Consider the following 13,622-nt stretch of genomic DNA (forward strand, 5'->3'; position numbering starts at 1 on the left):
ACTCCCAGAAACATCTCAGACTTATTACACTTTAAATTTTTGGTTACCTTTTTGGTTGTCGTATATATTACTGTTTCCAAATTTGTCATGACCCATGTATGTAACCCTTTGTTATGACTCCCTCTCCCATTTTTAAGTGTATGAGTGCTCTGGTTTTTGTGGTGTGTCAGAAGAGGGCATCAGATTCCATTATAGATGGTCATGTTTCACTATGTGGTTACTGGGAATTGAACTCAGGATCTCTGGAAGAGCAGTCAGTGCCCTTAATTTTTGAGCCATCTCACTAGCCTGACCTATACTTTTTAAAGGCTAGATGACTAAATAATGAAATTTCCAGTTTCTGTAACTTTTTTTTTTTTAGTTATCCCACCAAAATGATATTATAATAAATTTATCTTTGCTTGGTTCAGCTTAAAATCTTTTCTTTGACAGCTTGTGTACTTAAGAAATGATGATTTAGGGGACTGGAGAGATGGTTCAGCCGTTGAGACCTGTAGCTATTATTGCAGAACATCTGGGTTCTGTTTCTACTTACTCTCATTGTAGCTCATAACCACTCATCCCTTTTAATTTTATGTATTTGAGTGTTTGCATATGTGCAATTGCACCACATGCATAGTTGGTGCTCTTGGAAGCCAGAAGAGAGCATTGGATCCCCTGAAACTGGATTTATAGAGGCTGTCAGCTGCTGTGTGGGTGTTGGAAGCTGAACCTGGATCCTATTTAAAGTGTTTTTAATTTCTAAGCCACCTCTCCAGCTTTATATTGTCTAAATCTTACCTTCATGATTTTATTCTTACACTTATACAGATATGCTGTATTTGAGAACACTGGTATTTGTACTACAGGCTGTGTAGAAGGATAAGGCAGTAAGAGTGTTTTTAAGCTCATGAGTTCAAGGCTAGCTTAAGTAGATAGCTCGACATGTAAAAAGTACTTGTTCTCCAGCTTGATGGCCTGAACTCAAGAACTGGCACATATATACAGGAGGAGAGATTCCCACAAGTTTTCCATTGACTTTTACATGGGCAGATATACTCACACACTAATTAAATAAAAGTTGAAAAAAATTATTGAAAAAAATATTTTTCTGACCAACCTTCTTGAAAAACAGATCTAAGAAGCCTTACCTCTTTAGGTTTTTTGGTGGTGTTAGTGTTTGTAGAGCCAAACTGCAGTGGACCAATGAAATGGCTTCTTGGCAACTGGTGCTTAGCAATAAGTCTATTAACATTCCATCTTAAGGACTCACATGGAAAAAATAGAGAACTGACTCTTGAGAATTATTTTTGATCTTTAGTAGTGTGGTGTAGCATATGCCTTGTTAACTACACAGGATAAGAATAGAATTTTGAGTTGTTTCTCTTATGTTTTGTGGGGTACATGTTTTTTTCTTCATTCTACCCTGTGGATCCTGAGGATTGAACTCAGGTCATCAACTTCCTTCTTGGCAGGAGGAATCTTTTCCCATTGAGTTGTTTCTCTAGCCACAGTTTTCAAATGTAACCTATAATGGGCAATTTGGGGATGACTTGAAACTAGTATAAGGATCTCTCTTGCTATACTTTGTTTCTTCTTTTTTCCATTTCTGTTCCTTTCCTTTTGGTTTGTTGTTTGTTTTGAAGCCATTTTTTATATGCTATACTGTACTGGCCACCACCTCATCAATTTTCACTATTGGAAATTAGTCTCTTTAATCTCTGCTTTTGGAAGAAGCAGCTTCATTCCTGAGTTCAAGGCTATCCTGGTGTTCACAATGAGTCCAGGATGCCAGGGGTTCATAATAGAGAGACCTGACCCAAAAAAGAAAGAATAGAAATTAATTCTAGCTGAATAGAATAGAATTGGTATGTGAACCATTTTGGATTATTTATATAAATCTATTTAGTTATTTATTGTTAGTTTTCATTATTTCCAGTATATTTTCTTACAATCAATTCTCTTATATTTCTTTTCCTTAGAACAAGTAAGGTCATGCTTTGCTTTTTTATTGTTGTTGTTAATTATTACCTATTAGTGTAATAATGTAATAAATCATAGAGTCACAGTATTTCAGAAGATAATAATTCCTCCCTCAAGACCCTCTAGAGGTCATGACATACTAATGCTTCTCACCACTGTGCTTGTCCTTTGCTTTCTTTTCAGTCGTCTCTGTGGTAGTCCTTGTCCAGCAGTTTGGCCTGATGTTATCAAGCTGCCCTACTTCAACACCATGAAACCGAAGAAGCAGTACAGGAGACGCCTAAGAGAAGAATTCTCTTTGTGAGTTTAGCAACATCCTCTTATATCTCTTTTCTGTTTCTAGCTTCTGTTGGTACTTGATTTTGACTTTTAATCTCAACTTAATACAGCAAATATTTTAATTACATTTTTTGTTTGTTTTTTTGTTTTGTTTTGTTTTCTGAGACAATCTCACTATACACACTTCATTGACACAGAACTCAGTACATAGACTAGGCTGGCCTCAAAATTCAGATGTCTATCTGTCCCTGTATCCTGAATGCTAGTATTAAAGGTGTGCTCTACTAAGCCCAACCACATTCATTCATTCATGTATTTGTGTATGTATATGGCTGTGAAAGACAGAAGAAAATTTTCAGAGGTCCAATCTTTTCTCATGTGGGTCCCAAGGATATAATACTGCACATAATGTTTGGTCCTTTTACTTGATAAGCCTCAGTTAGCCCATCTTATTTTATTTTATATGTATGAGTGTTTTTGCTTGCATGCATGTATGTATATCTTGTCTGTGTTGGTACCTTCAGAGGCCAGAAGACAGTGTTGGATTTTCTGGAATTAGAATTTGGAAGAGTATGAGCTGGCATATGGGTACTGAAATTTTAATTTGGGGTTTTGGCAAGAGTGCCAAGTGCTCTTAACCTCTAAGTCACCTCTGCAACACTACTATTGGAGAGTTTATTTTATTGGACCCTATTATGATTTTCTCTTCTGAAGAGCTTCCTAAGAGTACAAAGTTGTTGGTTTCATTATATTTCCACTGCATCGTAGCATTTCTTAAGTCATACCCTAGATCTGTTGCTCGAATTAGCCAATTTTCTTTGCTCAGTTTTCCATAGAGATGGAAATTCGAATAACTTTTGATACAAGTTTCATACTGGTTTGAGAACTATGGGGTTGTGGTTAGTTTTTGATTCCCCTGTTTCTTTCGTAGCATTCCTTCAGCGGCACTTGATCTATTGGACCATATGCTGACACTGGATCCTAACAAGCGCTGCACAGCTGAACAGACCCTACAAAGTGATTTTCTTAAAGATGTGGAACTCAGCAAAATGGCACCTCCAGAGTAAGTATTGTGACTGTAAGGTGGTTCCAAACTTTCTTCTAGACTCAGAAGATGAAAAATGAAGAAATATATAGGTCTAACAAAATAACTGTTGTATGGATAAGGTTACATTATTAAATAAGGAATCAATTTAACCCTATTTGATTCACTATTTTTTTTTTTTTTTGTTTCTGGATCTCCAGTGTGTATTGTTCTAATCAATGTCTTTGAAAATATTCTTTGGCTTTTTTGCTTTTAACTATTTCTTCTGTTAGAATCATTATATTGTCACTATATACTTCTCACACTGAAAGAACAGTTCTGATTTTAAATCGTTTGCTTCAGAGTCAGGTCAGTAAGGGTTTTATAACCAGTAAGGTATCCTGGTTACTCTGGTATATATAATGTTTTCCAAAAAGACAAATGAGAGAACATGGATAATTACATATATATGTCATTGGTCCAAAGATATTTTGATATATAAGCTTTTACTGAAATTTGGGAAATCTTACATAGTTTGGTTTGTTTTTTGAGAAACAATATAGCCCTTGATAACCTGGAACTCACTAAGTAGACCACGCTGGCCTGTAACTAAAAGGGATCCCACCTTCTGCCCCCTAGTTGGTAGGATTAAGAACATGCCCTGTTTAGCTCTGAATGAAGAAGTTCAGTGGATAATTCAGTACACCGATAACTTATTCATGATAATGTTTATACAGTTCCAAGATTTAAAACACCATGTGTGTTTGGTTTTAAATGTTCATTATTTGCTAAGGTACATGTGGAGATCAGGGCATGTTGTGGGAGTTAGTTCTGGTTTACTAACTTAAAGGTTTCAAAACTGGGGGGCTAGAGAGATGCCTCAGCGATTAAGAGCACTGACTTTGCTCTTCCAGAGGTCCTGAGTTCAAATCCCAGCAGCCACATGGTGGCTCACATCCATCTGTAATGGGATCTGATGCCTCTTCTGGTGTGTCTGGAGACAGCAACAGTGTACTTAATAAATAAATACATTTTTAAAAAAGGTTTCAAAACTGAACTCAGGTTGTCATTCTTGGTGGTAAGTCCTTTTACCTACTGAGTCATCTCTAGCCCCTTTATAGGCTTTTATAACTATTAATAACTTGTTCATCTCTGTGTTCTTGTTTATACTCAGCTGAAACTTGAAATTCTCTTCATTCTTTTTTTTTTTTTTCAAATTTTTAAAATTTATTATATGTAAGTACACTGTAGCTGTCTTCAGACACACCAGAAGAGGGCATCAGATCCCATTACAGATAGTTGTGAGCCACCATGTGGTTGCTGGGAATTGAACTCAGGACCTCTGGAAGAGCGGCAGTGCTCTTAATCTCTGAGCCATCTCTCCAGCCACCAATTCTTCATTTTTTTTATACCTACAAAAATAGTATTTGACTAGATAGGCGTTGGATTTGAGTATTAGTAAGATTTTTATTTCTTACTACATAAATCTTTTGGGCTTTTATTTTCCACAAACTACCACTTACCATTATTATTTTAACACTGCATTCTAATGTTTATGGTTTTTTTAAAATTCTATTTCCTGTGTTTCTTGCTTTTTCTATTTTAATTCATTATTCTTTTATTTACTTAGTACTTTTTCTTTGTTTTTTGTTTCTCCAGCCTACCTCACTGGCAGGATTGCCATGAACTATGGAGTAAGAAACGTCGACGGCAGCGACAGAGTGGTATTGTGATAGAAGAGCCACCTCCATCCAAAGTTCGAAAAGAAACTACTACCTCAGGGACAACAGCTGAGCCTGTGAAAAACAGTAGTCCAGCACCACCTCAATCTGCTCCTGTCAAGGCAGAGCCTGGTCCAGGGGATACAGTAGGTCAGTGCTAGGATGGAACCTCTGTTTCTCTTAAGTACACTTAAGTAGATTTTTTTGAGGGTAAAATGCATATTATGTTCATATCACTGTCTTTTTGTCAAGTGGAACATTAGAAAACTGATTGATGTCTTTGTTTCTAAGGAAAAGTAAATCTTTCTGCGTATAGTTGAGAAAGTTTGCAGGAGGGTATTTTCATTTTTTTTGCAGAATACTATATCTTAAAAAAAAGAATACTATATCTTATATAGACTATGTGTAGAAGAAACCAATTAAATTCGCAAAATCTATATTTTTTAAATTAAAAAGGTTAGTTTACGCATGGATTTTTTATTAACATTTTTAATGTATGTAGGTGTTTTTTGTCAGCATGTACGTCTGTGTACCTTTTGTGCTTGATGCCTCCAGATGCCAAAAGTGAATGTCAAATCTCCTCGAACTGGAGTTACAGATAATTTGGAGCTAAGATGTAGGTGCTGGAATCAAACTAAGTTCTCTGGTTAAGCAACCCATCAAACACTGAGCCACCTCTCCAGCCCTGACTCAAAACTTTTGAGCAATAATTTAAAGTTATGTTAGATTTGATAAGGCTTTAATACAGTCACATTAAATCACGATTGCTAACTCTAGCTGGTTCTGTAGACTATTCTTGATCTATGTAGTAAAATTAGTAAAACTGTGTCAAAATAACCATTATAACAAAATGTTTAACACTTTTTAACTGCAGTTATATTTCATTTTCTCTTTTCTATTGATCCAATGGCCATGCGCTTAGGATCTTCTTGCCTCAGCCTCCAAAGTAGCTGAGATTGCAATGTTATTTCCTACATTTGGAGCACATTGGAATCGTCCAGAAAACTTGAAACATAAATACTCTCAGATGAGTGTGGTGGCAGAGAACTGCAACTCAGCACTGGGGAGGTGAAGTCAGGAGAACTAGAAATTCAAAGTTCCCAGAAAGCTCTGAATACCCAAGAAATAACTCACAGACCTTATGAAGCTCAAAAAGAAGGAAGGCCAAGATGTGGAAGCCTCAGTCCTTCTTAGGAAAAGAAAAAGGAAAAAAAAATCATGTTTTTATCATATATTATTATGTAACAAATTTTGTGAGCTATAATTGTATTTTATAAAATAAGTACATTTTTAAAAAAAGAATTTCAAAGTTAACTTTCACTACATACCAACTTTGAGGCTAGCTTGGAATATACAAGATAAATAACTTTTAAATAAATGCCAGATTTCTTGGCACATTCAGTCCCTAATTCTTAAATCCATTCTAACAGTTTTTACATGTAATAATGGCTAAAAAAACTGACCTAGAAGTATACAGATAAGTTGTCTCTTTTATAGAGATGTTTTAGTCTGTCCTTGTGTTTATTTTAATTTTTATTCATTTTATTGGAGATGGCATGTAATGTGTGTAGTGGTTGTAGGACAACTTGCAGGAGTTGATACTCTTCAGTACATGGGTTCTGTACTTTATAAGTTATCGTGCTTGGCGGCAAGGGCAGCATCTCACTAGTCCAAGTCTTTGCATTTTAAAACAAAAATAAAACATAAAACATAAACTGTGATGTAATAATCCGAGATATTAAATTATGAGGAATTTAAAATAAAACTGTGCTTTTGGATATTAAGAATTGCCTTTGTCAGTTGAAAAAGACAAAGGGCCTTGCCCTTCCTTGTCATCTTATATTGGCTCCATTTTCATCCCACAGGCCTTGGTGACATCACACAGCAGTTGAATCAAAGTGAATTGGCAGTGTTATTAAACCTGCTTCAGAGCCAAACTGACCTGAGCATCCCTCAGATGGCACAGCTGCTTAATATCCACTCCAATCCAGAGATGCAGCAGCAGCTTGAAGCCTTGAATCAGTCTATTAGTGCACTGACTGAAGCCAGTTCCCAGCAGCAGGACTCAGAATCCATAGCCCCAGAGGAATCATTGAAGGAGGTACCTTCTGTATCTGTGGTCCTGCCTCCTGCTGAACAGACAACTCCTGAAGCTTCAAACACACCAGCTGATATGCAGAGTATGTTGGCAGTTCTCTTGAGTCAGCTGATGAAAACCCAAGAGCCAACAGGTAACCTGGAGGAAAACACCTGTGACAAGAATAGTGGGCCACAGGGACCCCGAAGAACTCCTACAATGCCACAGGAGGAGGCAGCAGGTAAACAGACCGGTCATGAATCTCATTGAGCTCAGGTGCTGTTGATCCTCTTAAAAGCCTCTTAATGTTTTCTTTTTTACATCACTGGTCTCGGTTTCAGTTTTCTGTAATCTAGTCAACAGGAGGACATAGCACCAAATGATGTATTTCTTGACCAGCCTATTCATTTAAGTCTCAAACACTTTTTATATATTCATAATTTTTCCAATTAATAAGGTACTGGTAAGTAAAGCCCCTGTATCCAATCAAAGAAACCAAAGCTGTAGATAGTGAGGTGTACTGAAGTAGTATGCATGAGATAGCAAGCTAGTCTTAGAGAATCTGACTTTTAAATAAACAAGAAATTAGTCTTTATGTCTAGTGGAGTAGATTCTGGTTACCAGAATCTTATGTGGAAGATACAGTCAAGAAAGCCCTAATAAAATATCATTTCATTTCCTGAAACTAATTGGGGAATTGCTTTGAGTAGACAAGCACCTTATATTTTCTTTCCAAACAGTAATAGTACCTAAAAGTGGTTATTATAAGTCTTGTTTCTGAAAAAGGACAGTGGAATCAGGAAGTAAGCATAATGAAAAAAAACAAAAAGGCTAAAGGGAAGTGTTATGCCTTATGTCACATGACCACATCTTGCAGTACTAGAGGGGAAGCGTTGTAAGTTCTCTAATCATTTCTGAGTCACAATCCGTTTGCTATCTTACTATCTGGAAATGTTTTCAACTCCTTGGAAATACTCATTGACCTTGAAGATCCCATGAATTGGGAAATAAGAAGAGGCACAGACTGAAGAGGTATACTAACTCTGAACTTTAGGATTCTGCATTTACATTTTATTTGGGTCAGTACAGCAAATATATTCTTTATTTTCACCAACAGAAGGTCAAATACATACTCTTTTTTCATATGTGAAAATTATTCAAACTGAAAGACAATAAAATTAACCTTTTGTTTGTGATTAGGTAAACTGCATCCTTAGAAATTTAAATCTGTCTGTGGCCTGCTGATTATTATCAGACAAAGCTATTCTCTATGATGATTCCAGTGCTTTTAATAGGCAAGGTAATAGAAAAGGCCATAAACAGGGACTGGAGAGATGGCTCAGAAGTTAAGAACACCGGCTGCTCTTGCTGAGGATTTGATTCAATTCCCAGCACCTATAATTTGGTTTAATTCCACAGCTGCCTATAACTCCTCTTCCAGAGATTATGATGCCTTCTTTTGACCTCCACAGGAACCAAGTACACACATGGTAAACAGACATACATGTAGGCAAAGCACTTATACCAAAAAAAAAAAAAACTAATAAAGATGTAATTTTAAATAAAGAAAAGGCTATGTAGAATTAAAGCAGGCTTTTCATCTCCTGTCTCAGATTCTGATTCTACTCAGTCATTCCTCAAAAAACAAATTTCAACTCAATTAAAGTACCTGAAAGATCTTGGTCAAATTAAATAGCTCCCTGATTGAAAATGTTCACCAAATAATCTAACAATTTATCAACCACATAATGAACTTGAACTGAAAGTAAGTCATAGTATATATAGCTAGACATTGGATATACTTTTTAGAGGACAATATAAAGATGAATATAAATGTTGGGAGTGGTATACATTTTTGATCCCAGTGCTTAGGAGGGCAACCTTGTCTGGAAGTTCCATCCAGCAAGGCCCTATCTCAAAAAGAAATACAATAAAATAAAACAAGACAGACACACACAGAACACACAAATATCCACAAGTGATTATTATAGTCATTCCTGGATTATCTAGTGAGTCTCTGCAGTTTTTTAACACAAACTGACTTAAGAACTTTAAGATCCTGCCTCCTGCCACCACACCCTGGTTCCTCTTACTTGGCCATTGCACTATTAATTAATATTCCACCAGAGGGCAGACTGTATAAACCAGAAAGGTAATTTTAGTTTGGCAATTTAGTTTTTCTGTTCTTGTTAAGAAAGGGCAATGGTTGAAATCTAATAAAAAGAAAATTTAAACTATTTTTACATTTATTTACCTCCTTCATTAGTACAAAATCATTATAGAGTGACAACATCAACACTTTAAGTCTGCAGACAATGTGGTTTATAATTTATATTTTTAGTTTTAATTTATTTTAGTTTTAATTCCTATAAGTTTTATTAACTTCAGTAGTTCTTAATGAAAAGTGGTATAATTGGAAGAACGTAAACTTAAACTGCCACTTGGTTTTTGTTTGTTTTCTTCCAGTATTAAAAACTTGGTGATTGGTTTTGTTTTGTTTTGTTTTGTTTTCCTTCCAATATCACTGGTACTTGGATATCCTTATAAAGAGAGATAAGTAGTATTGACAGTAAAAGGTTTTGAAGTATATTACATGGTTGTAGTTCAATTACCTTATCATTTCAGGTTATTTATTCTCCAAATTGTAAATTTTCAGTAGCTGATTTCTTCTGCCTTAAATTCACTTTTCCCTGCTACTCAGCTGACCAGCCAGTCAACAAATAACTTGGAGTATGTGTTATAAAGTGCACTATTCTGTTTCAAAACTGAAAGTTGATACTCTTGCCTCCCTGGCTTGTGCCCCTATCCCAACTGTTTTATTTGTTATTTCATATTCCATCTGGCCTCATTTTTCACTGCACAATGTTAAAATTGTTTTTTTTTTTTGTTTTGTTTTGTTTTGTTTTGTTTTGAAGGGGGTGGGGGTGGTTGTTTTTTTTGGTTTTTGTCTTTTTTTTTTTTTTTTTTTGGAAACGGTTTCTCTATATAGCTCTGGTTGTCCTGAAACTGACTCTGTAGAGCAGGCTGGTCTGACTTGGCTTCCTGAGTGTTCAGGTGTGCCATCAACACCCAGCTTGTTCATTGTTTTGAGAGTGCTTTTATCTTCGTACTTGGGGAATACAAACTTACTATTGCCTTTACAAAGTATATTCAAGATAATTATACTATAGGAACACCAAATTGTAACCAAAAACTGTTTTTGGCTTGTCTGATAATGATATTACGTCACTAACAAAATAGAAGAAAATGTTTTAAAATGTTCTCATAGGAAAAAGAAAAATTAGTCATTTAGAAGTTAAGACCAAAATATTAAACCTTTTTTAAAAGCAGATTGAATGATAATCTTGAAGACACTAATCTTAATATGTTTTTGTCTCACTAGTTTTATATGGCCTTAAACTCATGTCATTTTCTCTCTCATATCTTGCCCTGGTAAGGGTTTATTTCCAGGCAAATTTAGATGGCAGTGAAAAAGCAAAAGTCTGGGGACATGGTTCAAGAAAGAGATCTTAGTAATAATAGAGTTAACATTAGTTTAGTAAGGATGAACAAATTTTTATCAACAGCCCAGTTCTGTGTGATGCTGCTAGAGTGATATTTCTTTTTCATAGCATAAAAAACATGCAGAAGGTAAGAAAACAAAATTGAAAATTACAATAGGATTACTTTGGTCTTTGCAGTTATTACAGTTATTCAGGAAGCTTTGGTTGGTTGATACACTTTTCTTGAGGTATATGGTTATAGAGAAAAACGACTAATTTGGAGAAGCAAAATGTCCTTTTATACATGTTGAGAGAAGTTTTTTTTCCCCTTGATTTCATCTCTCTTGTATATTCTTAAAATTGTGTTTCAGGTTAATTTTTTTTATCATTAAACACTGTGTAAATGTGTTAGCCAGGTTTGTACATTGTACAGAAAAGTTATATCCTAGAAATGTGACCATAGCGTGTATATTGTTCCTTTTCATCTTCCTTCTTTTTGCTTTGTTTCCAATAATGTTTTGATCTAACAGCAGAAGGGATGGAGAGGTTGCCAACAATCTGCATATTAGAACAGTTCTTTAAAGCAGAAAAATCTCAAAACAAAAATATTTAGGACAGTCATTTGAAACATAACATCTTTTTATACCAGCCGTCAGATCCAGGATGCAACTGTTTTACTTCTAATCACTTGATTATTTTATTCATAAATTTCAGTTTTCTGGTCCCAAGATTTTTTCTTTAATATATCTGGTCTATTTATTTGTATTGGTATTTATGTTGGACAGTATGTGTTTGTGTTTATAATCACATGTGATTTTTAAGATGGTATTTAAAAGAAGTAACCCTTCCACAGCATGTCCTCCTCACATTCTTCCACCAGAGAAGAGGCCCCCTGAACCCCCTGGACCTCCACCGCCGCCACCTCCACCCCCTCTGGTTGAAGGCGATCTTTCCAGCGCCCCCCAGGAGTTGAATCCCGCCGTGACAGCCGCCTTGCTGCAACTTTTATCCCAGCCTGAAGTAGAGCCTTCTGGCCACCTGCCACATGAGCACCAGGCCTTGAGAGCAATGGAGTACTCCACCAGATCCCATCCAAACAGGACTTTCGGAAATACTGATGGGCCTGAAACAGGGTTCAGTGCCACTGACACTGATGAACGCAGTTCTGGTCCAGCCATGACAGAATCTTTGGTTCAAACCCTGGTGAAGAACAGGACCTTCTCAGGCTCTGTGAGCCACCTTGGGGAGTCCAACAGTTACCAGGGCACAGGGTCAGTGCAGTTCCCAGGGGACCAGGACCTCCGTTTTACCAGGGTTCCCTTATCATTACACTCAGTGGTTGGGCAACCATTCCTGAAGTCTGAGGGTAATAGCAATTCTGTGATACATGCAGAGACCAAATTGCAAAACTATGGGGAGCTGGGACCAGGAACCACTGGGGCAAACAGCTCAGGAACAACCCTTCAGTGGGGGGGCCCAGCTCAGTCTTACGGAAAACCCTTCCGGGGGGCTGCAAGAGTCCCACCACGAGGGGGAAGAGGGAGAGGAGTTCCTTATTAACACAGAAACATCAAATGCCCTGAAAGATTCCTTCCCTACCCATCTTTCCATCTAGTTCTCTAAACCTTTAATGAAATCACTTGTCAGAGCAAGGTAATCATCTTGCATTTGGCTACTGCAATGCTGTCTGTTGTTTTCCTTGCTCACTTGCTGCTAGCAGGCGAGTCAAAGATGTTGGCACCAATTCTTCCAAAATGGGCAATAGCCAGAATATTTACTTCCGCTCTGTATAGGAGCTATAGTAGAAAATATGGAGAAAAAGACACATTCAATTGAAAAATAATTGTTGCATTAGCTCATTGCCTGCACTTTAGCAGGAGAGAACTATTTTGTTTTGAGATGGCTCTGGAGAGGCTTTGGTTTTTACAAGTTTGTTGTTTCTTTTATTTTTGTTTTTTTTTTCCTCTGTGTGTATGTGTGTGTGTGTGTATGTATATATATATATATATATAGTTTCTTTTGAATTTTTATTTAGTTCTCACCCAAACCCTCCCTGCCCCCCATTAAAGAGAATAGTGTTCACAAGGTCTGAGATCCTCTTAGGCCTTTGCTAGAAGGGTAACAGTGGACTGGCTGGTTTAAATGTTCCCTTCCTCTCTACCATCTCATATTTTTGCTTCAGTGAGCACTCCCTCTACCCCATTGAGCATCTTGTACATACCTTTTTCCAAATAAATCATCTTTAAGTTTGCTCAATTTTGACAAAATTATTGCCCTCTTCCCTGCACATACAGCAGGCTGTAAACTGCGGCATTCTTGGGCAAGTAGGAAGACTTTACCCAGTCTTTGATTTTTGCTTGTTTACTTTTTCCTTCTCCTTGTCCCCCTTTTCTTTTTCTTCCTTCCCTCCTTGTGTGTTCACTCCTATCTTTTTGAGGCATTTGTTTGGGAAAAAAAACACATAGTAGAGATGCCTGAGAACCTGGAACAATGCTTTCTCCCATTTCTTTTATTCTCATTCTCTCTCTCATTCTCTCCCCTTCCTTTTTATTTTATTTTTTTTAAATAAAGGAAAGGAAATTCAAACTCCTACATTGTTCTCCGTAACTCTTCAATTCTAAAGTTTTTGTTTTGTTTTAAGCCACGTTCTGATGGGGAAGTTGATTTGTAAATGGACAGCATAGGACATTGCTGCTGAGCTGTGGTTAGAGATGACGCCTCCATAACTAGAGGGGTGATGAGATCAGTAAGCATGTTGTTTACATGAATATTTTTGCGTTTAAAAAAAAAAAAGCCTTTCAAACAGAGCCTTGTCATTGTCAGAGGAAAATTCTGAAAATACATGGACACATAACTTAGTTTAGGGTATATATCTGAAGATATATCAATTCCTGATACCTTTAAAGAAGAAAATTTTAAACAGGGTTCATGAGAAAGAACAGTATTGACAAGTATACGTCTGAGCATGTATATCCGACCATTTCTTACAGGGATCATTTTGGTTGTGGTAAAGGATGTGAGGTATGACTTCCTGATAAAAACTTTGCCTTTGCAAAACAGGAAATGGACAGGAGGAA

At 36.6% G+C, this 13,622-nt stretch overlaps 1 protein-coding gene across 4 annotated transcripts in view; it reads left to right on the forward strand.

The window, feature by feature from the left end:
- The window catches only part of CDK12 (cyclin dependent kinase 12), a gene marked incomplete at its 5' end in the record, with an annotated part of 72,636 nt that overhangs the window by 33,764 nt on the left and 25,250 nt on the right, over window positions 1-13,622 (forward strand). For 2 of the 4 annotated variants that reach the window (XR_013975186.1, XR_013975187.1), the window contains 4 exons: window positions 2,146-2,262; window positions 3,173-3,304; window positions 4,925-5,136; window positions 6,852-7,304. Coding sequence is in view for 2 of the 4 variants with exons in the window: in XM_080923685.1 (XP_080779811.1) it covers window positions 2,146-2,262; window positions 3,173-3,304; window positions 4,925-5,136; window positions 6,852-7,304; window positions 11,399-12,105 (1,621 nt within the window). Of the gene's footprint in view, window positions 1-2,145; window positions 2,263-3,172; window positions 3,305-4,924; window positions 5,137-6,851; window positions 7,305-11,398; window positions 13,267-13,622 lie in introns of those variants that run through there. The other 2 variants (XM_080923685.1, XM_080923686.1) reach the window with 2 other exon arrangements.

This window comes from Micromys minutus (genome assembly GCF_963924665.1).
Source record: "Micromys minutus genome assembly, chromosome: 10".
Classification (NCBI taxonomy): Eukaryota; Metazoa; Chordata; class Mammalia; order Rodentia; family Muridae; genus Micromys; species Micromys minutus.